At 39.5% G+C, this 26,815-nt stretch overlaps 1 protein-coding gene across 5 annotated transcripts in view; it reads left to right on the top strand.

Moving 5' to 3' along the window:
• The first annotated feature begins 10,959 nt into the window (after positions 1 to 10,959).
• Positions 10,960 to 26,815, top strand: part of myripa (myosin VIIA and Rab interacting protein a) — a 44,096-nt gene continuing 28,240 nt past the window's right edge. For 2 of the 5 annotated variants that reach the window (XM_074651736.1, XM_074651732.1), the window contains exons 1-2: positions 11,108 to 11,640; positions 15,840 to 16,012. In XM_074651736.1, coding sequence (XP_074507837.1) covers positions 15,903 to 16,012 — 110 coding nt within the window. In that variant the 5' untranslated portion in view covers positions 11,108 to 11,640; positions 15,840 to 15,902. The other 3 variants (XM_074651733.1, XM_074651734.1, XM_074651735.1) reach the window with 3 other exon arrangements.

Genomic DNA, 26,815 nt, shown 5'->3' with positions numbered 1-26,815 from the left:
GCAAATATATGTACATATTTATTATTGGAAATCAGTTAACAACACAAAACAATGACAAATATTGTGCAGAAACCCTCACAGGTACTGCATTTAACATAAATATATGCTCAAATCATAACATGGCAAACTGCAGCCTAACAGGCAACAACAGCTGTCAGTGTGTCAGTGTGCTGACTTGACTATGACTTGACCAAAACTGCATGTGATTAGTATAAATTGGGCATGTCTGTAAAGGGGAGACTCGTGGGTACCCATAGAACCCATTTTCATTCACATATCTTGAGGTCAGAGGTCAAGGGACCCTTTGAAAATCGGCATGCCAATTTTTCTTGCCAAAATTTAGCATAATTTCGTAGCGTTATTTAGCCTCCTTCGCAACAAGCTAGTATGACATGGTTGGTGCCAATGGATTCCTTAAGTTTTTCTAGTTTTATATGATACCAGTATCTTCACTCTAGCTTTAAGACTTAATCCACTACAACCTCCGAAAGATCGATTGCGTTAATGTGTTATTATTGTGTTAACGTTGACAGCCCTAGTTTAAACACAACATTTTTGCAACAATAAATAGTTTTCTGATCGTTGTCTGATCTTGTAATATCTGCTCGTAGTGACTACAGGATTAGGTAAATAAGTGTAGTGCTCCATTTCCTCAAAAATCCATGCAGCGATTACATTTGTCAGTACGTTTGCATTTCATTGGATACCCTGTATGTATAAGATATTTACATTGTAATTTGCAGGCTGTAATCTGAAAGCATTCTGGAGATTTCTCTCAGCAACATTTAGATCTAATTGTGAGAAGACACAATCAAGAACCTTGTGACAATACGAGAAGCTTTCTACAGTGAGTGGGTCTTCTTACCAGATCAGGAGGTTGAGGATCTGTCAGTGCCAGAGCGGCTGCATCAGTAGAAGTGAAGGCTGTGATGAGCAGGAAAACCTGCAGACACAACAGGACCAGCAGCACACTTTTGTCCATGGTGAACTGAAGAGTTTGATACAGCTCTCGAACACTCTTTATATACTCACTGCCAACCAACCACTTTCATGTGGAGAAAGGGAAAGCAATTAAGAGGGTGTGTGATAGAGGGAAAATAACCCATCCACACGCACACAATTTAAAATGATTTATTTAACCACAAGACTAATTAAACCAAATTACTAACTTCTGGTATGTTTAACTGATATATCTGTTTCCTTCCCCTGCAGTCCCTCCCTGGACATTTCCTGATCATATCAATGCAAATATGCCAGCATGCAGGTTTGTAGAGAAATTACGTTACATAATTACATAACGTGCTTGAAGTCACATAAACTTCATGGTATTCTACAACAATATTATATTACAAATATTTGACAATGTTTTGCACAGAAGTGTTTATGCAGTTTCTCCAAAGACCACTGAGACCTCCTTTGCTTTGTTTTCCTGATTAACAAAACTAATTTGGGGGCTTAAAAAGGGAAAAGTAGTATAAATCTACCGGGTCGGTGTCCCATGCGCGCTCGCGCGTGGCTACGTTGTTCAGACTCAGACTCCAACACAAACTACATGGAAGCACCAAAACCGCAAAGTTCTATCTAGTGAAGCCCGTCTGTTAAACAGTGTTGGCCGTGGTTGTAGTACGCGGGGGAGACCGTAGCTTTGGTCTCCAGGGCCGGAGTCTCTGCTGTACTCTGCTACGCTGCTTGCCTTCACTCACACGCCGCGAGCGTTCTCGCTCCACCTTACGTTCATGCGCGCACACTACACACTGCAGAAGAGTTAGTTTAGCTCTGAGAATATCTAGTGAATGTACAGTGGACGTTTGTGCAGAAATAAATGCTGCAGCTCCTCCAGACCAACAGAGGTTTTCCGTGTCTTGTGAAGTGACGGGGCTCCGCAGCGAGTTACGTTGTCGTCTCCCTCCGGCTGCGGTCGGAGACGATAGCGCGTCTCTTCCTGCTTCAGCCCCGGAGGCTGAAGCAGGAAAAGCCAACAGTAGGATCAGCATTGATTCATGGAGAGACCTTCGTCTGATCAGCTAACATTACTGCCAAGCAGCTGAAATATAGAGTGATATTGTGCTTTTAGCTGACGTGTGTCGCCTCACTGTTTTGAGAGATGCTCGTTCATGTCTATTTAGAGGGAGCAAAGCGCGAGCCCGATGCTGACTTTCGTTGACTTAACGGCCACAGGTGTCGCTGTTAACAAGCATTTCTGATTCTTACAAACAGTCCCTTTAAGAAATGCATCAGCAGGTAAATATTGAAGCCGGACATGGTTCAAACATTTTTTTTAATGCCGTCATCTCGAGATCACGTGTTAATTATGTCGTTATCTCAAGAAAACAAGCCTTGTTATCTCCAGATTACTAGATAATTAACTCATCATGAGAAAACAAAAGGTTGTTTTCTTTTATTATTTATAAATCAGCTGATGGTAAATGCATTCAAACGGCCAGATCAAACTGACAGACAATGATGGACGTGGTGAAGTTAGCGGAAGGACACAGGTGTGAATATGTCCAGTTTTTAAAATAGGGTGTTAACAAGGGTACATACAAAATACATAGTATTCAGAAATGTAGCCTAGCTATTTCAAGGTACAAATATGGGACTTTTTCTTTGGAATATCTCGAAATTGATAAGTTAAAATGCTTGATTTTCTGTGAGTGTCTGTATGTAGTCTGAGATGTCTTCAACTCAGATGTCAAATCCGTCATTGTCAGGAATTGTTCATTTAGTTTTCATCCAGCAACCAAAAATCAAAGAATAAGCCTAAACATATTTCTCTTTACATATATATATATATATATATATACATATACATACATATACTAATAAAGGAATATCTTATCTTATACAGTATATACAGTATATATATATATACAGACGTAGGCAAAGTTGTTGGTAACGTTCCGTTAAAGAGAGAAAAACCCACAATGGTCACTGAAATAACTTGAAACTGACAAAAGTAATAATAAATAAAAATTTACTGAAAATTAACTAATGAAAATCAGATATTGTTTTTGAATTGTGGTTCAACAGAATCATTTTAAAAAACAAACTAATGAAACTGGCCAGGACAAAAATGACGGTGCCCCTAGAAAAGATGTAAAATAATGTGACCATAGGGACATATTAAACTAAGGTGTGTCCTGTAATTAGCATCACAGGTATCTTCAAACTTGTAATCAGTCAGTCTGCCTATTTAAAGGGTGAAAAGTAGTCACTGTGCTGTTTGGCATCATGGTGTGTACCACACTGAACATGGACCACAGAAAGCTAAGGAGAGAGTTGTCTCAGGAGATGAGAAAGAAAATTATTGACAAGCATGTTAAAGGTAAAGGCTATAAGACCATCTCCAAGCAGCTTGATGTTCCTGTGACTACAGCTGCACATATTATTCAGAAGTTTAAGGTCCATGGGACAGTAGCCAACCTCCCTGGACGTGACCGCAAGGGGAAAATTGATGACATATTGAAGAGACGGATAATACGAATGGTAAACAAAGAGCCCAGAACAACTTCCAAAGATATTAGAGGTGAACTCCAAGGTCAAGGTACATCAGTGTCAGATCGCACCATCCGTCACTGTTTGAGCCAAAGTGGACTTAATGGAAGACAACCGAGGAGGACACCAAATCATAAAAAAGCGAGACTGGAATTTTCCAAAATGCATATTGACAAGCCACAAAGCTTCTGGGAGAATGTCCTTTGGACAGATGAGACAAAACTGGAGCTTTTTGGCAAGTCACATCAGCTCTATGTTCACAGACGCAAAAATGAAGCATCCAAAGAAAAGAACACTGTACCTAATGTGAAACATGGAGGAGGCTCGGTTATGTTATGGGGCTGCTTTGTTGCATCTGGCACAGAGTGTCTTGAATCTGTGCAGGGTGCAATGAAATCTCAAGACTATCAAGGCATTCTGGAGCGAAATGTGCTGCCCAGTGTCAGAAAGCTTGGTCTCAGTCGCAGGTCATGGGTCCTCCAACAGGATAATGACCCAAAACACAGCTAAAAACACCCAAGAATGGCTAAGAACAAAACATTGGACTATTCTGAAGTGGCCTTCTATGAGCCCTGATCTAAATCCTATTGAACATCTGTGGAAGGAGCTGAAACATGCAGTCTGGAGAAGGCACCCTTCAAACCTGAGACAGCTGGAGCAGTTTGCTCACGAGGAGTGGGCCAACATACCTGTCAACAGGTGCAGAAGTCTCATTGAGAGTTATAGAAATCACTTGATTGCAGTGATTGCCTCAAAAGCTTGTGCAACAAAATATTAAGTTAATGTTACCATCATTTTTGTCTAGGCCAGTTTCATTAGTTTGTTTTTTTAAATGATTCTGCTGAACCATAATTCAAAAACAATATCTGATTTTCATTAGTTAATTTTCAGTGAATTTTTATTTATTATCACTTTTGTCAGTTTCAAGTTATTTCAGTGACCATTGTGGGTTTTTCTCTCTTTAACGGAACGTTACCAACAACTTTGCCTACGTCTGTATATACACTGATCAGCCATAACATTAGGACAGCATGGGCACCCTGACCGGTCTGTGGCTACGCAGCCCCTTACGCAACAAACTGCGATGTACTGTGTGTTCTGACACCTTTCTATCGGAACCAGCATTCACTTTTTCAGCATTTTCAGCTACAGTAGCTCTTCTATTGGATTGGACAACACGAGCCAGCCTTCGTTCCCCACGTGCATCAATGAGCTTTGGGTCTGACCCTGTCGCCGGTTCACCGGTTTTCCTTCCTTGGGCCACTTTTGGTAGGTCCTGACCACTGCAGACCGGGAACATCCCACAAGAGCTGCAGTTCTGGAGATGCTCTGAATCAGTCGTCTAGCCATCACAATTTGGCCCTTGTCAAAGTCGCTCACATCCTTACCCTGGCCCATTTTTTCTGCTTCCAACACAAAGTTCAAAGTTCAAAATGTTCTCTTGCTGTCTAATACATCCCACCAACTGCCAGGTGCCATTGTAACGAGATAATCAATGTTATTCACTTCACCTGTCAGTGATCTTAATGTTATGGTTATGTTAGTTGATAACTTTACTCGCTCCCGTCGCCCGCCGCTCTCTTTTTTGCTTCACCACTCACTTCCCACGTATACACACACACTCTACGCACTGGCTCTGCTCCAAATGACCAACACTACTCTTACAACAACTGGCTCTACAGAGGGCCATCGCGTCGGCCACCGTAGCTCTCCAACACGCTTGGCACACGGGAGAGGCTTCAGTTGGTTACAATCTCCTCACCTCACCGCTAGATACCACCAGATCCTACACACTGGACCTTTAAACACAAATAGTATCACCTCTATATATTATCATTCATGAGGGCTTTATTGTCATTGACTCCAACACTGAAACTGTCGACACTGCAGCATCTTTCTTATGTCCACTAAAGCCTGAATTTAGATCTTTAAGTTAGGCCTTTATCCTATGTTGCGTTCAAATTGTATTCAATACTGATTTACCAGTCTTTACCAAATTTATCCTTATCTTTAGTTTGACATTTTATGAGTTTTACTGTTGGTTTGGCCTTTGCTTTGCTTTGTATTCCTGTGTACACAGATCGACCATGCAAAAAAAGAGTATGAGCAGTTTAAGTTAAAATGTAAATCTTTCATCAGTTTAGGGAAGCACAGTTGTAATCATTGTCACCACTCAGAGACCAGCTGGGAAAACAAGAGACCGAGTAAAACAAAAGGTTCTGCTTTTCATTGTTTTTAATCAGTAACATATTTGATTGTGATATACATAACACTTGTAGTGGAACACATACTGTAAAACAATGTGAGCACCTTATTCACTACAGCAGTGAGTGATTCTCTAGTGGCAGCAATAGTATTTGAGCATAAACACGTTGTTTTTACAAGCAATTCACTATCAGTGCTATCAGGAGATACAATCAGAGCAGAGTGTATGTGATGCAGCAGTTACATGATCACCAGAATTCATTTCCTTGGAAGTAGCTCGATAAGCGAAATATCAATCACTAATCAATAACTATTACCACACCGACCCCTCCGTCCATCAGCTTATCCGACCAACACCTCTGGTCTGGAGACAGAGAGAGTGAGACACAAAGAAAAGAGAAGTTAGCCTGCACAAAATGGCTTCAACTGACCTTTGTGACCTCAATGACCTCATACTGTACATCATAAGACCTTATTTTGCTAAACTTTCTCTTCTTTCCTCTTTTGTTGTACGCAACTATGGCGTGGGGGAATCTCTCTCCGGTATGGCGTACATTTTCAAGTGTTTACAGCCGTTCCTCCTCTCCTGCGTCCACGAAAACAATCATACGTGACGGCTAACGTTCGTTTAAATTTGAATCGGACATATCAGCAATATTGTATTGAATTTTGGCATTAGGTTTCCAACTGAGGGCTAACCACTAACGTTAACTAGCAAACAGCAACACGCTAAATATTTAACGGAGAGCCGCACATTCACAAACACAAATATAATTACAGATGCTTACAAACTGTTTATTTACAACATTCACTTTTACAACAAAACCTAATAAGAACAATTATTTTGTTTTTTTTTATCTTACTTCTTTCCTAACCAAGTTAAGTTACGTTTTCATCATCAAACATAAACCATAAATATTTATTTATGTATTTATTCTAAAGCCTGCTGATTGAGAGCTTATTATTTTGCTACTGGCTCCCTTCATTATTTGAATTTATGTTATATCTTTTAATCAAGCATGTTGGGTAAATTTGTGTTCACATGAGGAATAATCTCATACCTGCGGTGAGTGATGGTAAGAGGAGGACGAGGAGGACTAGTAGGGGCCTGTAACTGAGACAGTTGATCAATTTTACAGCAGCAGATTAGTTCAAAGAGTTATATTTCTGAATAAACAAATAACAACCCAGCAGTTTTCAGAACAATTATTATATACAATTTGCTCTGCCTTTTCAATAATGAGCTAATTAAAATTTTGAAATCTGACAGCAACTTTATTGAGACATAGATTCAGGTTCCTAATTGTAAATGAATAAACTCTAAACAAGTTTGGTCTTACCTCTACTAATGCTAATCCCCAATAGTCTGCGTTCCAGTCATCGTCAACATATCTTTTACGTCTGTTTCCAAATATCTCTCTTTTGCGGTCATTTCTCTTTTCCACCTGTAAGAAATTGCAATTGTCATCTCCCAACGAATTGATGAACTACAAATTCAAACAGAACAACATCTTTGAATAACGCTTTAGATTACAGCCGGCATTGTTAGTAGGCTACATGGGTTATCAATAATATACTTACTGGGAAGCCTACCTATGGGAAATAATGTAAGTACAAGGGAAGAAGAGGTTAGGGAATAAGGGGGTAACAAGTTGTGCTTAAGAGGCACATAGAAAATAAATAACACTGAAAGTATGTTTTAAATTATTTATTTAAAAAAAAAACATATATTATTGCACGAAAATTGGAAAAACAGGGTAAAAATGTAAAAAAAAAAAATTTACTTTGTAAAAATGTTTATTAATACAGAGTACTTGTACTTGAGCTCTACCTTAGGCTAAACCAGAGAAGAACTGTGTGCTTTTATAGCTTTAGTTAAATATTATGTATATATTCTTAAAATGATAGAAAATAAAATACTGGAGAACAATAATGTGATGATTGATCCATCTGGTGATCAAAACGGATTCTAAACTTAAAGGCCCCATATTGTAAAAAGTGAGATTTTCATGTCTTGTTAAAGTGCTGTATAAATACTGTGTATCAAAACGCTCAATCCAAGGAGAAATACACACAGCCCGTATTCAGAAACTGTGCCTTGAAACAAGTTGTCAGGATTTCTGTACATTTGTGATGTCACAAATCTACAATATTTAGACCGTTCCACAGTTTTAGACCCAGTTGATTTGCGGTTGCAGTGTACAGTATGTGAATGACATCAGCTGAGAGGAAAAAAACATAAACCCAAGCAACGCAATTCTGAATTCCTAAAATGCAGCGTTCAGACAGAGGGTAAGTACAGGCATATTTAGGCAGACAGTATGAGGGAAAAAAAAGTGTTTTTTTTAACATTACAACATGAGTATGAAGTGTGAACCTGAAAATTAGCATAATATGGGACCTTTAAAAATAATTCCTTACAGTTTTTCATGCAGCCTGTTTCCTAGAAATTATGTTTAAACTAGGGCTGTCAATCAATTAAAATATTTAATTAATCATGGACAATCATGCGATTAATCACAAATTAATCACATTTTTTATCTGTTCAAAATGTACCTTAAAGGGAGATTTGTCAAGTATTTAATACTCTTATCAACATGGCAGTGGGCAAATATGCTGCTTTATGCAAATATATGTACATATTTATTATTGGAAATCAGTTAACAACACAAAACAATGACAAATATTGTGCAGAAACCCTCACAGGTACTGCATTTAACATAAATATATGCTCACATCATAACATGGCAAACTGCAGCCCAACAGGCAACAACAGCTGTCAGTATGTCAGTGTGCTGACTTGACTATGACTTGCCCAAAACTGCGTGTGATTATCATAGAGTGGGCATGTCTGTAAAGGGGAGACTCGTGGGTAACCATAGAACCCATTTACATTCACATATCTTGAGGTCAGAGGTCAAGGGACCCCTTTGAAAATCGGCATGCCAATTTTTCTTGCCAAAATTTAGCATAACTTCGTAGCGTTATTTAGCCTCCTTCGCAACAAGCTAGTATGACATGGTTGGTGCCAATGGATTCCTTAAGTTTTTCTAGTTTTATATGATACCAGTATCTTCACTCTAGCTTTAAGCCTTAATCCACTACAACCTCCGAAAGATCGATTGCGTTAATGTGTTATTATTGCGTTAACGTTGACAGCCCTAGTTTAAACACAACATTTTTGCAACAATAAATAGTTTTCTGATCGTTGTCTGATCTTGTAATATCTGCTCGTAGTGACTACAGGATTAGGTAAATAAGTGTAGTGCTCCATTTCCTAAAAAATCCATGCAGCGATTACATTTGTCAGTACGTTTGCATTTCATTGAATACCCTGTATGTATAAGATATTTACATTGTAATTTGCAGGCTGTAATCTGAAAGCATTCTGTAGATTTCTCTCAGCAACATTTAAACCTAATTGTGAGAAGACACAATCAAGAACCTTGTGACAATACGAGAAGCTTTCTACAGTGAGTGGGTCTTCTTACCAGATCAGGAGGTTGAGGATCTGTCAGTGCCAGAGCGGCTGCATCAGTAGAAGTGAAGGCTGTGATGAGCAGGAAAACCTGCAGACACAACAGGACCAGCAGCACACTTTTGTCCATGATGAACTGAAGAGTTTGATACAGCTCTCGAACACTCTTTATATACTCACTGCCAACCAACCACTTTCATGTGGAGAAAGGGAAAGCAATTAATAGGGTGTGTGGTAGAGGGAAAATAACCCATCCACACGCACACAATTTAAAATGATTTATTTAACCACAAGACTAATTAAACCAAATTACTAACTTCTGGTATGTTTAACTGATATATCTGTTTCCTTCCCCTGCAGTCCCTCCCTGGACATTTCCTGATCATATCAATGAAAATATGCCAGCATGCAGGTTTGTAGAGAAATTACGTTACATAATTACATAACGTGCTTGAAGTCACATAAACTTCATGGTATTCTACAACAATATTATATTACAAATATTTGACAATGTTTTGTCCAGAAGTGTTTATGCAGTTTCTCCAAAGACCACTGAGACCTCCTTTGCTTTGTTTTCCTGATTAACAAAACTCATTTGGGGGCTTAAAAAGGGAAAAGTAGTATGTAGTTAAGTCCTGGATGGTAAATTCATTTCTCAAGTTCTTAGTTGCTGCTATCTAGTTTAAAACTAGTCATTCACTAAATCTGGTTGCACCATTAAAACTTAAAGGGACTGCTTGTAACTTCTTACATGTATAAATCTATCAGGTCGGTGTCCCATGCGCGCTCGCGTGTGGCTGCGCTGTTCAGACTCAGACTCCAACACAAACTACACGGAAGCACCAAAACCGCAAAGTTCTGAGACCGTAGACCGTAGCTTTGGTCTCCAGGGCCGGAGTCTCTGCTGTACTCTGCTCACTGCTTGCCTTCACTCACACGCCGCGAGCGTTCTCGCTCCACCTTACGTTCATGCGCGCACACTATACACTGCAGAAGAGTTAGTTTAGCTCTGAGAATATCTAGTGAATGTACAGTGGACGTTTGTGCAGAAATAAATGCTGCAGCTCCTCCAGACCAACAGAGGTTTTCCTTGTCTTCTGAAGTGACGAGGCTCCGCAGCGAGAAACGTTATCGTCTCCGGCCGGGTCCCGTTGTCTCCCTCCGGCTGCGGTCGGACACGATAACGTTTCTCACTGCGGAGCCCTGGAGACTGAAGCAGGAAAAGCCAACACTAGGATCAGCATTGATTCATGGAGAGACCTTCGTCTGGTCAGCTAACATTACTGCCAAGCAGCTGAAATATAGAGTGATATTGTGTTTTTTATTGTGTGTTTTGAGCGATGCTCGTTCATGTCTATGTAGAGGGAGCAAAGCGCGAGCCCGACGCTGACTTTGGTTGACTAACGGCCACAGGTGTCGCTGTTAACAAGCATTTCTGAAAGTTACAAATAGTCTCTTTAATGTATTGTCAGTGATATAGGTCAGCAAGTAAATGTATGTACTTGATCCCATTTAAGGGTCAACCATAGACCTTTGCATGGCCCCCCCTGGCCTTGGGCCCATGGACACCTGTACCCTTTGCCCCCCCCTCCCTGACAGCGGGCCTGATGTACTGGTATGAAGGCCTATCTGATAATAAAAATATATACATTTATTTTTAATATACATTCCACCATATTTACATTACTAACATCCTGTCATTTTCAGACTGTAATTCTCCACCTGTCCACTAGTCAGCCTCAGTATGTCACCTCGCCTCACCCACCTGCACACCTGCTCCTCATTAAACAATCAGACTCCTCCATCAGTCCACCTCTATAGGCCACACTCACTCACTGTCTATCTGTCGCTCTGCAGCAATTATCCTGTTCCATAAAACAAGACATGTTTTTTTTCCCCCTCAACTACTCGACCTGTGAGTCTACTTGTGTTACTTTTACAGTTATTTATGGAAGTTATTGTGATACAGTGACAGCTAGAAATCAACATGTGGGTCTTAAATTGACCTAGTTATGACGCAGTGCGCACCTAAAACAAACCAAGAAATTCAGCAAAAGATAAATCCTCCTGCTTCAGAATCCGTGTTGAAGTGGTATATAGGCTAATCCTTTTCCTCTCACTTGTTTACACAAACTTTCATCACTTCCATGTCGCCTGATTCCTTGTTCCCAGCAGAGAAACACTGGAAGTAGGCTAGACCAGACCCCGGATCAGGCTTTGTCCTGATTCTCTCTCTGGAACCGGATTAGACCTGAAACTTCTCCTGAAACCAAAGAACTAGGAACAGTTTTATAAAAAGAGCGTCTGGAAAACACCTTATACGACTTTGTATTTTAATATTTCTGGCGACAGCTCACACAAGAGGAGTTAACTAATAGTTTTGGGGTTTTTCTTCCTCCATGGTGTGGTGGTGCTGAAGGTGGTCAGTTTCACCCAGACAGGACAACACACTCAGATAATAGGTGAGTTTTCTTGAATTTTGCAACTCTTTTAGAGCAAGATACGAAATAAAATGCGCAAAAACCTTCTTTTATAATGATATATACTGTTTATTGTCAGCAGCCTGCACCAAAATCATTATTATCACTAGAATATTTGCCCATAAGTTATGTGTGTGTGTGTGTGTGTGCCTTCAATTCTGGTATTTACTCCAGTTTGGATACTTTGATATTTGTTTAACATCCCAGTATATAGTCCATTAGTGATGGGAATTCAGGCTCTTTTTAGTGAGTCAGATCATTTGGCTCAGCTCACCAAGAAGAGCCGGCTCTTTCGGCTCCCAAACGGCTCTTCGTTTCACCACTTCTGCCTTTTATAATTAAGCCAAATTTAGCACTGTTTTGACCTATGATTAGTATGTGTGCACATATATCACTTAAATTATTCAATATAATTATACTAAACCTTATAATTTCCAGAATACCATAACTTTACATGCTGCTTCGTTTCCGATCGTCACTCATCTTTTCCGCTATCAGCGCACCGCCCTCCTCTCTCTCTTTCTCTCCTCCTCTCCCTCCTGCTCTGTACCTGTAGACCCCGTGGAGAAGATCGTTCTATCATTCTGCCTTGAATTTAGTAAAGAAAAAGAAAAAAAAAAGGCTCTCGGATGGGAGTCCGCTCTTATTGCTCACTTAAAAGAGCCAGCTCTTTGAACCGGCTCGTTCGTGACGACACATCACTATAGTCCATAAATCCTAATGCATAAAAAATATTTATGGTCATGATATTAAGATAAACAGTATTGCTTGTGTTGGCAGTTTGATGCATCTTAGACAGCTGAGCTCCACATCCACAGGGATTCACTGCAGACTCCCTGATCTGCTGTCATGTTGGCTTCACTCATATAAATGTTTTCCTCAACTTTATGCCTGACAGAAAGAGATTTCCTCCTGAGGAATGCAGAAAAACCCTCAAATCCTGCTCGGTGTTAATACCCCTGATTTACTTGTGTAAGTGGCTTGTAAGCGTTTTAAGTGCTTATGGACTCAGTTCTGTACTCTATAATATTAACCAGGAGGGTGTAGGATGTGTGTATGAGCTGCAAGGCTAAATGCATATAGGCCTATTATTACAGTTAAAGTGTTCATGTCACAGATGTGTTTAGTTTAATTCACTGTCATATAGTAGACAACCGTTTAGAGCTTTTCATATATAAAAAACATTATCATTTAATGTTTAATTATTCAACAAAATATCTCCATACAAAGGCAGTGAAATACTTTTTTTTTTGAGAAGCTCTAAATTGACGAGTTTAAATTTCCTGTTAAGAGAAAGTCAGTTGCCAGTTTATTAGGGTACACCTAGCTCAGGGGTCAGCAACCTGCGGCTCTGGAGCCACATGTGGCTCTGGAGCCACATGTGGCTCTTTAGCTCTTCTCCAGTGGCTCCCTGTGGATTTTAAAAAAAAATAGTGGAAATTAATATCTGTTCTTTTGTTTACATTTTACATTTTATTTATAATTGTTGTAGGTCTATGGTACGACGATTAGGGCCACATTGAGGAAAAATAAATAAATCTGAGATTTCGAGAATAAAGTCATAATATTACGAGAATAAAGTCATAGGTTTACGAGAAAGAAAAGTCGTAGTATTATGAGAATAAAGTCAATACTATAAAGTAGTAATTTTACGTGTCATTTTCTTTTTTTTCTCGTAAACTTCTGACTTTATTCTCAATATTACGACTTTTTTCTCGTAAACTTATGACTTCATTCTCATATTCTGACTTTATTCTCGTAAACTTCTGACTTTGTTCTCGTAATATGAGTTAATTCTCGTAACATTACAACTTTATTCTCGTTTATTCTGTAAATCTCAGATGTTTTTTCCCCTCAATGTGGCCCTAATACTCCGTAATACATTTGCACTTTGGCCCTGACTGCATTAGACTTATATACTATATACTTGGACTATAAACTGTGTTACCTTCATCACAATGCTCAAATGTTTTGCGGCTCTAGACAGATTTTTTTTTTTTTGTCTAAAATGGCTCTCTTAATAGTAAAGGTTGCTGACCCCTGCTCTAGCTCAAACGAATGCAGTCTAATACAACAATAAAATCTCCCTTCATGTAGTTGATCATGTTCATTTTTTGTTGAAACTGTTTCAGAGAAGCACTGAATCCACTTTATGATCACTTTGGAGGTTGCAGTTTGATGCTGTTGAACTGTATTGCATAATATGGACAGGTGTTCCTATTCTATTTTTTGTCCACCCCTTGTTGGCTAAACAACAGAAACATCTCTCTTTATAATGCAAATTGTTTGTTTGTAATTTATTCATGTATTTATTAATTTGTGTTATTGCATGACTGTTGTATTTGACTGCATTAGTTTTAGTTCGATGTACCTAATAAACTGACTAGTGTATACAGTAAATGCAATTAGTTTTAGAGTAAAGCTTTAATGTTCCAACAGTGGTTATTGACATTAACAGTCAATAATAATAAATACAGAAAAACACAGCAGTAAATAGAGAAAACAGCAAACAGATGAAGAAACCAGTTACATAAAAATAGACCTAGTCTTTGTCTTAAATATAACTTTAATCCAGACTTGCTAACCTGTTGCATAAAGCTTCCCTATGAATGACTAATGTAAGACTGACTTAGATAGCCTGTCGCGCAATGCATTATGGGTGAAATAGGACACTTCACAAGAGAAAAAATAACAGAAAAGATAAACAGCATAAATGTAATGGGTAAACAGTTGAAATGGTTAGCTAAGAGTGATGGATCAATAGTTGAAACAGTTAGCTAAAAGTAATGGATAAACAGTTGAAATAGTAAAAGAAATGGATCAACAGTCGAAATATTTAGCTAATAGTTGCCACAGCAACAAAACTGTCACCTCAGGCTTAGCCTGTGGGAGAGGTGGCTAACTTTCCTACCTCAAATTTACAGACTAGTCTAACTTGACGGTCTAAGGCCAAGACTAGTCTTTAAGTTAAGTTTATGCATCTGGCCCCTTGACATTCACAGAAAACTGTTAACCTTTCCTTGACATTCACAGCTGGTAACAGGTCAAGTCACATTTTGTTTAAACAGCCAATAACTGATGGGATCAAATATACTAATATGCGTGTTGGTTCCACTTCTAGGCAGATGTAAATCTCCATCCTGGTGGAAGAAATTTAAATTAATGAGTTTATTCATGTAACATTTTATCCATCTGATGTCTCCTCAGGTCACTGCATCGGGTACCAGTTTCTCACAGAATCAAAATGATATTGCTTGTCCATAAATCACTGAGCGGTTTAGGTCCAAGATACTTATCAGATCTCCGGACCCTGTATGAACCTTGCAGACCTCTCAGGTCGTCTGGTTCTGGATTACTGGCTGTTCCTGTTCCCAGAGTCAAAAACTAAACATTGTGAAGCTGCTCAAATGTGGAACAAATTGCCAGAAGAGCTAACACTTGAGAAAATGCTGATTACTTTCAAATCCAAGTTAAAAACCTACTTGTTCACCATTAATTTTAATTAATTTTCTTTTAAATCAAACTTAGTTATTGTTTTTTACTCTGTGTGTGTTTTGCGTGCTTGCTTTTTTTTTTTTTTATCATTTGTTTCTTGTGTAATCTGTAAAGCATTTTGAGTATGAAATGTGCTATATAAATACATTTTCCTTCCCCTAAAGTGCTTTACAAACCTCATAAAGCATATAAGTACATACATCATGTACTTATACTGCTCAGCATGTTATAACATGAACAGTGGTGGAAGAAGTACTCAGATCTTTTACTTACTTTTTTTGCTTACTGCATTCATAATTTTGATTTATGCATATGTACATAACTTTAATATTGATCAATAGTCTTATATTCATCCATAATAATATTCTTAATTTATTTGTTGATCGTATTTTGTATTATTAATCTTTCAATCTATTAATCCGCAAAGTAGCTAAAGGTATTAAATGCATGTAGTGGAGTAAAAAGTACGGTATTTCCCTGTGACTTGTGTTGGAGTAGAAGTAGAAAATAGCAGAAATGTACCTCAACATTTAACTTCACTACAGATCTTGAGTAAATGTACTTTTCACCACTGATTATTAACATCATTCTGTGCACTTGTCTACTTATAACCCATTTCACTGTCATTTTCTGCTCTGATTAGTTTTTTGTTTTTTTTCCTTGATGTATATTTTTATCTTCTTTAGATGATATCAACGAGCTGATTGATTGGTCAGAGGGGTTGAGTGACAGCTAGAGGTGCGTCAGCGATGGGCAGGAAGTTAGATCTGTCGGGGCTGTCGGAGAACGAGGCGGAGCATGTGCTGCAGGTGGTGCAGAGGGACATGAGGCTACGCAAGACGGAGGAGCAGCGCCTCAGGTTAGTTCTGACCTCCATGGTGACTTTTAACACATAAAACAAGAAGTGTATATTTACAACTTAGGATAAGTGGCGGAGGATCTTTTACTTAAGTAGCAATACCCCAGTGTAGAAATACTCTGTTACAAGTAAAAGTCCTGCATTCAAACTTTTACTTAAAGGACCAGTGTGTAACAATTAGGGGGATCTATTGGCAGAAATGGAATATAATATTAATGTTTTCTTAGGTGTATAATCATTTGAAAATAAGAAGCATTGTGTTTTTGTTAACTTAGAATGAGCTGTTTATATCTACATAGGGAGAGGGTCCTCTTCACGGAGTCCGCCATGTTGCACCACCATGTTTCAATAGTGTCCCAGAATGGACAAACCAAACACTGTTAACTTTTCCTGCTTAGACCGGAGACGATAACGTTACTCGCTCCCGTTGCCACCGCTCTCTTTCTCCGTTGCTTCACCACTCCCTTCCCACGTACACACACGCTCTACACTTACAACAATTGACTCTAGAGAGGGCCATTTGCGTTTTCACATCGGCCGCCGTAGCAATCCTAAACGCCTGCCACACGGGAGAAGTTGTAATCTGCAACCTCACTGCTAGACACCGCCAGATCCTACACACTGTTCCTTTTAATAAAGAGTACAAAAGTAGTTGTAGTATTAGCATCAAAATATACTTTAAGTACCAAAAGTAAAAATACTCATTATGCAGAAGGGCTCATTTCAGAATAATATATATTATTGGATTAAAAATCATACTTAAGTACAATACTTGAGTAAATTTACATTACGTAGTCCCATTTCACCGCTCCTCATAGATACTACATAAGAGCTTTACATATAATCAAGACAGTCTAACAAAGACATTGTTAATAGTTGATTTTGTTTGATGTGGCTCTAATCAAGATTTCAAATGAACGATGGATTAAATGACTATTTATAATGTGAGAGGAGTTGTTGTAGTTAAAAAAATAGAGAATTTAGCGTCTCTCAGCTCATTGTTTTGGTTTTACGTCCCACAACTTTAATGTCTCGGTGTTGTATTCAGCCACAGCAGCAGAGAAAAATCTCTAAAAACCTACAGTACATTACCTGCTCAGCACCAAACTACAGACAGATAAAGTTAAAAACTCGCTGGTGAACAAAGTGAAGCATTTAGCAACTAAAGAGCTGGATGTTCACTCTCTTGTAGCCCTGCTATTGGTCAAATCCTGAGGGAAATATCTGTTTCTTTAGCTGCTAAATGCTCCGCTAAGTTCACCAGCTTGTCTCTGTGTGTGTCTGTTCTGCTGTTTGGTGCTAAGCAGGTAGTGTACTGTAGGTTTTTAGAGCTTTTTTGATGAAAGCAGTTGCCTGCTGCGGCTGAAAACGTCACTATGAGAATGGTGAGATGAACCAAACCGGTAAACTTTGGAGAAGACCGCTAAACAGTGAGCTGAAACTCGCTGTGAAGCTGAGAGGAGCTACAGATTCAGGTGATCATTTTCTTTAAGTTAATCACTAAGAGCGATCCCTTTCACATTGTCATTTGACACATTGTTATAAAAATATTGATTACAGACAGTTTATTATCACAGGACGTTTTAGACTAACTTTGTTTTTGTGAGTCAAGAGATAAATGAAAGCCAAATAATAACAGAATAAAATGGAAGCATTGGAGTATAATATATTGTAAAAGCAGTATACATTCACATTGTGTGGGGCTCAGTGTGCATTTGAGGCATTTTCAGACCTCTGTGGGTGTTTCCCATCCTGCCTGTCTGCACCGGACAGGAAGTGATCGCCCTTTCCTGTTGTGCTCAGACTGGTTTCTTCAAAACCTTCAGAGCACATGACAGATAGATGATGGAACACAAAGTCAGAATAATATGCTAATTGGGTGGGTTTGAACTGAGCCTCTGGTTTATATCGACCTGAGAGAGAGAGAGGGAGAGAGAGGTACATAATAATGGGTAATGATTTGTCTGCTTGTCAGAGGTAAAGAATAACATGGTTATGTAATTTCCTGTTGACTCTGTTACTTGCTCCTCGTGCTTTATTCCCTCACATTACATTGTTCCTCTGCGTACCGAAAAGGCTTTCAGCCTTCAGGGAACCCAATCAAACGATAACAAATTGGACCACTCATGCAAGATAAACTTAATGGCTGTAATTTCCTTAAGATTTCCAACAGAGGAATGTGGAATTTGTACTGAATTCTGGCCTACGTGACGATCGCTTGGAGTGCAAGTTCATGTAAGGTGACATTTGTTATAGTTACAGATGCTCTCAGCAGTGCTAATAAACTCTAGTTTAGTAGTTCTGTGGAGTTTCAGACCTCTAGTAGCCCCATAGAGCTGTTTTTCTAGGAGTGGGTTGTCGTTTTGTTTAAAATCTGCTTTGTGAATGTTTCATGAGGAAGGAAATGCAACAAAATGAAGCGACTTTGTTTGACCTCGAGCATTTTACTGTTGCAGCTGGTCCAGGTCGAGCTAAATCCACTTCAGGTACTGTTAGGTAGATTTGTCCGGTGGTGCATCCTAAAGGTCACAAGATAAATTTGGATATTTTGGATAATTTTACCTCTTTGGGCCTTGAATAATTATTTCAACGAAACCATCTTGAAAAGTGGAAAGGAAAAATCACTCTCTGGTGGAACGGTTAACAACTCATAGACATCTGAATTGTCTCAAACAGGAATTGCTTATTTTTAAGGACCATATGCTGAAAAAAGGTTGGGAACCACTGATTGAATAGTGTTTGCATTTGATGAGCTCTGTTAAAGGGACTTTTTGTAACTTTCAGAAATGCTTGTTAACAGAGGCACCTGTGGCCATTAAGTCAACGAAAGTCAGCATCGGGCTCGCGCTTACTCGCTCTACATAGACATGAACGAGCATTGCTCAAAACAGTGAGGCGACACACTTCAGCTAAAATCACAGTATCACTCTATATTTCAGCTGCTTGGCAGTAATGTTAGCTGACCAGACGAAGGTCTCACCATGAATCACTGCTGATCCTAGTGTTGACTTTTCCTGCTTTAGCAAAAGCGGGTCGATGCCAGAGCTGAAGCAGGAAGAGAAACGTTATCGCCTCCCGACTGGGAGACACCGGCACCCGGTCGTAGACGACAACGTTTCTCGCTGCGGAGCCCCGTCACTTCACAAGACACGGAAAACCTCTGTTGGTCTGGAGAAGCTGCAGCATTTATTTCTGCACAAATGTCCACCGTACATTCACTACATATTCTCAGAGCTAAACTAACTCTTCTGCAGTGTGTAGTGTGCGAATGTTCACGTCTAGAAGTGGAACGAGACAGCGAGAACGCGCGCGCTGTGTTAGTGAAGACAAGCAGGCAGCGGAGTAGAGACAGCAGCCACACACGAGCGCGCATGTATCCCAACCCGATACATTTATACGCTTAAAAAGTTAGAAAAAGTTCGTTTAAGGTCTGTTTTTTTAATTTTTTTAATGTGAAATCTTGAACTACACTTGTAAAAAAGTACAATATTTGCTTCTGAAATGTAGTGTAGTAAAAGTACCTCATTGTACTTAAAGGGACTATTTGTAACTTTCAGAAATGCTTCTTAACAGCGACTCCTGTGGCCGTGAAATCAACGAAAGTCAGTGTCGGGCTCGTGCTTGTGCTCGCTCTAAATGGACATGAACGAGCATCGCTCAAAACAGTGAGGCGACACACGTCAGCTAAAACCACAATATCACTCTATATTTCAGCTGCTTGGCAGTAATGTTAGCTGACCAGACGAAGGTCTCTCCATGAACATGATTTAGATCTGATCTTAGTGTTGGCTTTTACTGCCTCAGCGCAGGCTGATGCAGCGGGGCTCTGCAGCGTGTCTCCCTGCTCTCTCCGCCCGCAGCCGGAGAGAGCAGGGAGACACCGGCACCCGGTCGGTAACGAGACGATAACGTTACTAGCTGAGGAGCTCCGTCACTTCACAAGACACGGGAAACCTCTATAGGTCTGGAGGAGCTGCAGCAGTTATTTCTGCAAAAACGTCCCCTGTACATTCACTAGATATTCTCAGAGCTAAACTAACTCTTCTGCAGTGTGGAGTGAGCGCGCGTTCACGTCTAGAGGTGGAGCGAGCTGAGAACGCGCGCGCTCTCTGAGTGAAGGCAGGCAGGCAGAGGAGGAAAGGCAGCGGCCACACGCGAACACACATATGCAAGCGCGCATGTGTGGCGACCCGCTACATTTATACGCTTAAAAAGTTACAAATAGTCCCTTTAAGTACAGTATTTTAGTTACTCTCCTCCGCTGTGTAAATTTAACTCTAGATGAGTCAGGGTAACTCTTGTAACTGGAAGGTTTGACGGTGTGACCCAAAGTGATTAAGTGGTGAGCTTTCTGCTTTCTCTCACTTCAAGTGTGGTGAACAATTAAGATGCTTACTTACAGATAATCTTGTTGTTTAAAATACCAGATATGACTAGACTTGTGCTGATATGTCAAACACATTCACACCACATCCCCTCTTCAGCAAAAGTACATTGACAAAGTCACGTAGCATTTTCAGATCTCTAAGAAGTAAATCCCTCATGTCATGCTGGTTGTGCACTGCTTCCTCTAGTCGTTAAGTGGGCTCTGACTTCATGCATCCTGCTTTTCAATTTCTTTCTGACACCCTCTGAGATGAAATCCCGCAGTCTGTCTGAATGTCAAACAGAGACGAGTGATTGATGGGAGTTTAAGATTAGACGGGAATACAGATGAGTGATGAATGCAGTGTTCAGTTGTACTTTTCTTGTGGTTGCGGTTGCACAAGAGCGGGCCTTCCGTCTTCTTCTTCTCATGCAGAGAGAAACTGTCACTGTTGACTCAGCTCATCTGGCCTGATGTTGCATCACTGGACACAATCTTGTAAAGCTGCCCGTGGAAGATTACTGAAATATCACGCTCCCAGTTGTAACTGCACTGATATAATGCTAGATAAAGTCTGACCTGCGTTGTTCTCTAGGTTGTTGCAACAGTATAGCTACTGTAGATAATGGTACTCTCTTCAGAGAAAAGAAGAAATAGTTTAGGATGAGATTCATCTACCAGCCAACAGGGGGAGTGTTGAGCAGGGAAAAGGCTCAGCAGTGAAAATGAAACAATGATTTTATGTGGGTTATTATTATAACCAACAACAATATTAATCACACCTTCTTAGTGTGTGTACTTATTTGTTATAATCTGTATTCACAGTGTCAAGTACAATTCAAATAATCCTTTGTAATCCTGTTTAAAATCGTGAAGAAAGAACAATGATTAGTTCTTATAATCTCTGAAATAAGGCAACGCTTGTAGTAACACTTATAGGAATGGATATGCATGTATTTTACATAGATTTCACTTGCACACACATGTTGTGTCCAGTTTCTGATAAACTAACTGTGAGATACTCACAGTTACCAGTTTATTAGGTACACTGAGTTAAAACTAATGCGGTCTATTGCAACGGCCCTGCAATAAATCCTACCTTCATTAAGGTTATGATGTTCAGTTTTTTTTAGTTGAAACTGTTTCCGAGAAGTGTTGATTCAACTTTATGGTCATTTTTCAAGGATGTAATTTGTGTTACTGCTGAACTGTATTGTGTTAGAGAGGTGTTTTTGTATTTTGTCCGCCCTGTTTATATCAGTCAGAGCAGACTGAATTTAAGAATACATGCATGTGTATAATGCAATACAAAATAGAATATGGTGCTGGTCTTTATCCTAATCAGAAAAACTTTATTTTGAAGCACGACTCACAAACATACAGCAAAAACATACTTTTAGCATTAAAACATTTCTATTCTTCCTCTTTACTTTATTTGACTATTTTTGTGTTTTTAATTGTTCACTTTCATGTTCTGCCTCCTTGAGTGTCCTTATTTAATTTTTTTGTGTCTTACTAGTGCAATGCCCGTTCGTGGCGTGGCCGTTCAGAGCGTGTGCCCATTAGCCTTTTCCGGTTTTGCTGCTCGCAGCGTTGTCGGGGGCTCGTGCCCGTTTGGAGTGCGTGGCTGTTCGGACCAGGCCGATTGCCGGGCCCCAAGGAAGTGCCTTTTGCAGCATTGTCGAGAAACGCTCATCGCTCGTTGATTCTAGGGAAGTGAAGAAGAGTTCGGTTGTAATGTTAGTATATCAGCAGCAAGCAAGTGAACTGCAGTCAATAAGCCGCGGTCTGCCCGCTGCAGACGACGTGCTGACCTGTCTGCAGAGCCGTGAAGCCTCACCCCCGCTGCTGCACAGAGCGCAGGTCACTTGTTTATTAATATTGAATGTGTCGCATGCCCATATTGCACCAAATTTGACAAGGCACTCCATGGGATCCCTAGCAATACACCCGCCAAGTGTGAAGTAGATCGGAACGGCAGTTCTCGAGATATGTGATGGACATACAGAAAGACAGACAGATTCCTCGCTTTATAGTTAGATGTGACAATATATATACTATACTCAGTATAACACAATGTAACAGCACCACAATATACAGAATCAATACATCTTTAAAACAGTTTCAACAAAAACTGAACATGATTTTAACCTTCATGAAGGTAGGATTTATTGTTGTATTAGACTGCATTAGTTTCAGCGAGGTGTACCTAATAAACTGGTAATTGATTGTATAAGCTTTATGGTAATCCTGAAAACAATTTGTTCGATTCAAGAAATATAGACTAGATTTAGCAGCATACTGGCTGTGTTGTGAGTATGAATTGGTTGTGATATTGATGCGGCACACACGTCAGACTGTGTTTATTATGTGAAATCTTTCAGCAGAATGACAAGTTCTCAGGAAAAAGCCACTAGAGTCGGTTTACCGCCACTACACCTGGGGCCTCATGTATAAACGGTGCGTACGTACTAAAATGTTGCGTACGCTGTGTTTCACGCTCACGCCGGGATGTATAAAAATCAACGTGACGTGAGAATGTGCGGACCGTGCCGCAAACTCTAGACCAGTCGTGAGAATGTGCGGGCCGTCTTCCAAACTCTGTCATCTGGCAGTGTCAAACTACAAAGTCCTGAAACTCCCTAAATGTGTAAAAATATTTTTTCCACTCAACTTACTGAGCTTTATTTATGATGTGGGATCAAAAAAAACAACCCACATATTTCTTAACTAGTTTGCGCATAAAGTTTAACATCAGAGAGGCACAACAAAAACACATTTAAACTAATTTCCCAGAGATGGCATGACTTAACCACCGTGCCAAAAACAAAATCGCGTGCTGCACAATGTGGCAAACCACCGTGGTGAGCCTGTGTCCCCTGGAGCTACAGATGGATGAACCGGACCCTGGCACACCTAACAATGAGCCAAATGCAGCAGCTATATGGCGCCGTTTGGATGAGATACACAGAATGTAAAGCAACGAGGTGAGTTGAGACAAACATTTTTTTTTAACAAGGTCTTTTAATATATGACTTATCCCACCATCATTCATTCTTTTTAATTCGTTGCATATATATATATTATCCTTCATTGTATTGACAATCTCTCTCTGTGACTCCAGCACAGCGTATAGTATATTTGAGGACGCGGCCAGACCGGCGCCTCTCAGCAGTCAAGGCACGGGGCGCAGCTGATCGTGCGCCTTCGGAAGCCTTCGGGAACCTTCGGGAGCGCACGGTCAGCTGCTGTGGAGACGTTGCGTTTGTTACTGATTCCTGATGAAAGACCATCAAATAAAATATGTTTTCTAGCTTCCACCTCAGTAACAAACATTTCAATTTCACACTCTGTGAAATTCTTCTTTTTTGTTCCTTTTCCAGCGTGATTTGCCGTTGTTATTTGGACAATAAGTGACAGCATGGCGCGTGTTTATAGTCATTTGCATAGTTATTAATGGGAGGAGACAAGGCGGACCAAGTGGCACGTGCAGCTGCGCTCAATTTCACGTCAAGTGGGATGTATAAAGGAAAGGTGCGCAGGAACAGGCGTACGCACGGTTTTATACATGTGAAAATTTCTGTGCGTACGTACTTTTCCAATTTTGTGAGTACGCCATCTTCCAGTGTGAAAGCTGCGCAGTCTTTTATACATGAGGCCCCTGATGATTTGGGGATTGTTGGCATATGTTTCTCTGCAGCGCCACCAGCCAACACACAGCATACACAGCACAAACACACACACACACGCAGAGCCTTAACGTGGATGTTAATCCTGGCTGACTGAGAGAGGAAGTGAAGTTGTGTTCAGTGTTACAGGAAGGTGAAAGCATCAGTGAAATACAGAAAACGAATGATGAGACATAAAGAGATGTGCTTTAATGTGTTTCCTGAATCCTTTGCAGGTATCTATCTAGATATTACTCACAATTAATATACTGAGTACTCTATGGAAGTTCAAAATGACCAATGTTAAATACAGTAGGGCTGCAACTAACGATTATTTTCCTTGTCAATTACTCTGTCAATTGTTTTTCCGATTAATCGATTAGTTGTTGGGTCTATAAAATGGTAAAAAACGGTGTTTCCCAAAACCCATGATGACGTCCTCAAATGTCTTGTTTTATCCACAACTCAAAGATATTCAGTTTATTGTCATAGAGGAGTAAAGAAACCAGATAATATTCACATTTAAGAAGCTGGAATCAGAGATATTTTTTTTAATTACTTAGTTAATCGATTATCAAAATATTTGGCGATTAATTTAATAGCTAATCGTTAAAAATTAATAATTTAATCGTTGCAGTTCTAAAATAAAGTAAATAAGCATACAAGTAAGCCTATACTTATTTGTATTCAAATAAGTATATGAATAAAAACAGCATCATAGACCAACCTCATTATTATCATTTTTATTTTCACAATGAGGTTTATTAGATTTTATTAAATCATTTTTAGCACTTTTTTTTCAGCACTCCAATCCAACCAATAATGAAATAATAATTTTAATGAAAATTAAATTATATAAAAATGGATTGGTTCTGCATTTTATTCATATTTATTAAACATATTTATTTGAGATTTTACACATAATCCCATTGTTATCAAATGTACTACTTTTTAAAACTTATATTACATGTTAGTGAATCTGTGCGTCATATTTCTGATGCAATATTCAAATGAATCCTTCAAAGACCTGGAGAAAAAACACTTTACACTTTTACAAGGATTAACACCTAATTGTATTAAAGATGTATTTGTAATAGGATTCAACTGATCAACAAAACAAAATACAAAGGGTGGATGTCTGGCCAAAATAAATTTTAGCCACTAATCATTGAAATAAACAATCTAATTCCATCTTACTTATCTTCTGCAAGTGATTTCTTTCATTAAAAGAAAGTTATTGTTTAGACTCAAATAACTATATTTACCATTAGCAATCAAGACGTGACGTGTGCACATTAAACCTCAAGCTTCCCTGTTTCTACTGCTCAAAAGCAGCACAGCAGGTATATTTTCTTACATTATGTATAATAAACAACATGACTAATCTTCTTCATTAGTAGACATCACGTCATCTTATCGCCAAGAAACAGACTTGTTGTGAGGATTATTGCAGCTGACGGAGCTCAAGTCTCTCCTTGTTTGTTCTCGTTTTATGTCTGAGGCTCGAAAGCTGCTTTAGACGAGGTTGTGTGAGGACAGAGCAGCACTACAGATACTGTACAGGTGAGAGCTGCTCTACATATACAGATACTGTGTAGGTGAGAGCTGCTCTACATATACAGATACTGTACAGAGCTGCTCTACATATACAGATACTGTGTAGGTGAGAGCTGTTCTACATATACAGATACTGTACAGAGCTGCTCTACATATAAAGAAACTGTACAGAGCTGCTCTACATATACAGATACTCTACAGAGAGCTGCTCTACATATACAGATACTGTGTAGGTGAGAGCTGCTCTACATATACAGATACTGGACAGAGAGGGCTGCTCTACATATACAGATACTGGACAGAGAGAGCTGCTCTACATATACAGATACTGGACAGAGAGGGCTGCTCTACATATACTGTATGTTTCATGTCTCTGAAGTATTCAGATGATGAATGACTGTTGTTGTTTCTTCTTAGCTGCAGTTTGTCCTGCTGAGGTGTGTTTACACGTGTGAGGGATACTGTGTTCATGTATATTTGTGCACGTTACTCTACTATCTTACATCTTGCTGTGTGAGTCATTTGCTGTGACTTTGTGTGAGAGTTATTTATACCATCCAGTGAGCTTCAGTAATGGAGTGGGCTGCTGTAGTAAGAGGGGAGCCGTCTCTCTGTCAGACGGGCATTTCAGGGACACTGTTAAATATTTATAGTTAAAGAAAATGTGACCTAAAGGTCAGTGCCAATGTTCAAGAAATGTGGCTTTCAAAAAGGACTCCTAAGTCACATCTTATAAGGCCGTCCTCGATTAAAGAAAGTCTTAGAACCGAACATTGATCCGTTATGCCCTCGATGCGGAGGTCAGCCAACGGAATTAATGCACATATTCTGGCTGTGTCCAAAACTTTACACCTTCTGGATAAGTATTTTAAAAAGCTTATAGTGAGATGTTTGTAACCCAATTTGACCCTGACCCAGTCTGTGCACGCATTGGTTCAACATCAAAGGAATCTCGCGGTCTCTTACCAAATAAAGCCAACGTATTAATAGCTTTCACTACACTCCTTGCAAGATGTTTGATCCTTTTAAAAATGGAAGCAACACGCTCCTCAGTCCTTTTCTCACTGGGTCAAAGAGGTCAATATATTTCTTAAAGCTAGAAAAAATTAAATACACACTCAAATGGTCCTCTAAAACCTTTGTCAGGATATGGAAGCCCTTTTAGTCCGTGAGCCAGTAGGGTTGGTCGGTACCATCTGAGGGGAATAATTG

This window comes from Sebastes fasciatus, chromosome 11 (genome assembly GCF_043250625.1).
Source record: "Sebastes fasciatus isolate fSebFas1 chromosome 11, fSebFas1.pri, whole genome shotgun sequence".
In the NCBI taxonomy this organism is placed as follows: domain Eukaryota; kingdom Metazoa; phylum Chordata; class Actinopteri; order Perciformes; family Sebastidae; genus Sebastes; species Sebastes fasciatus.
This window is presented reverse-complemented; position numbering and strand designations above follow the sequence as displayed.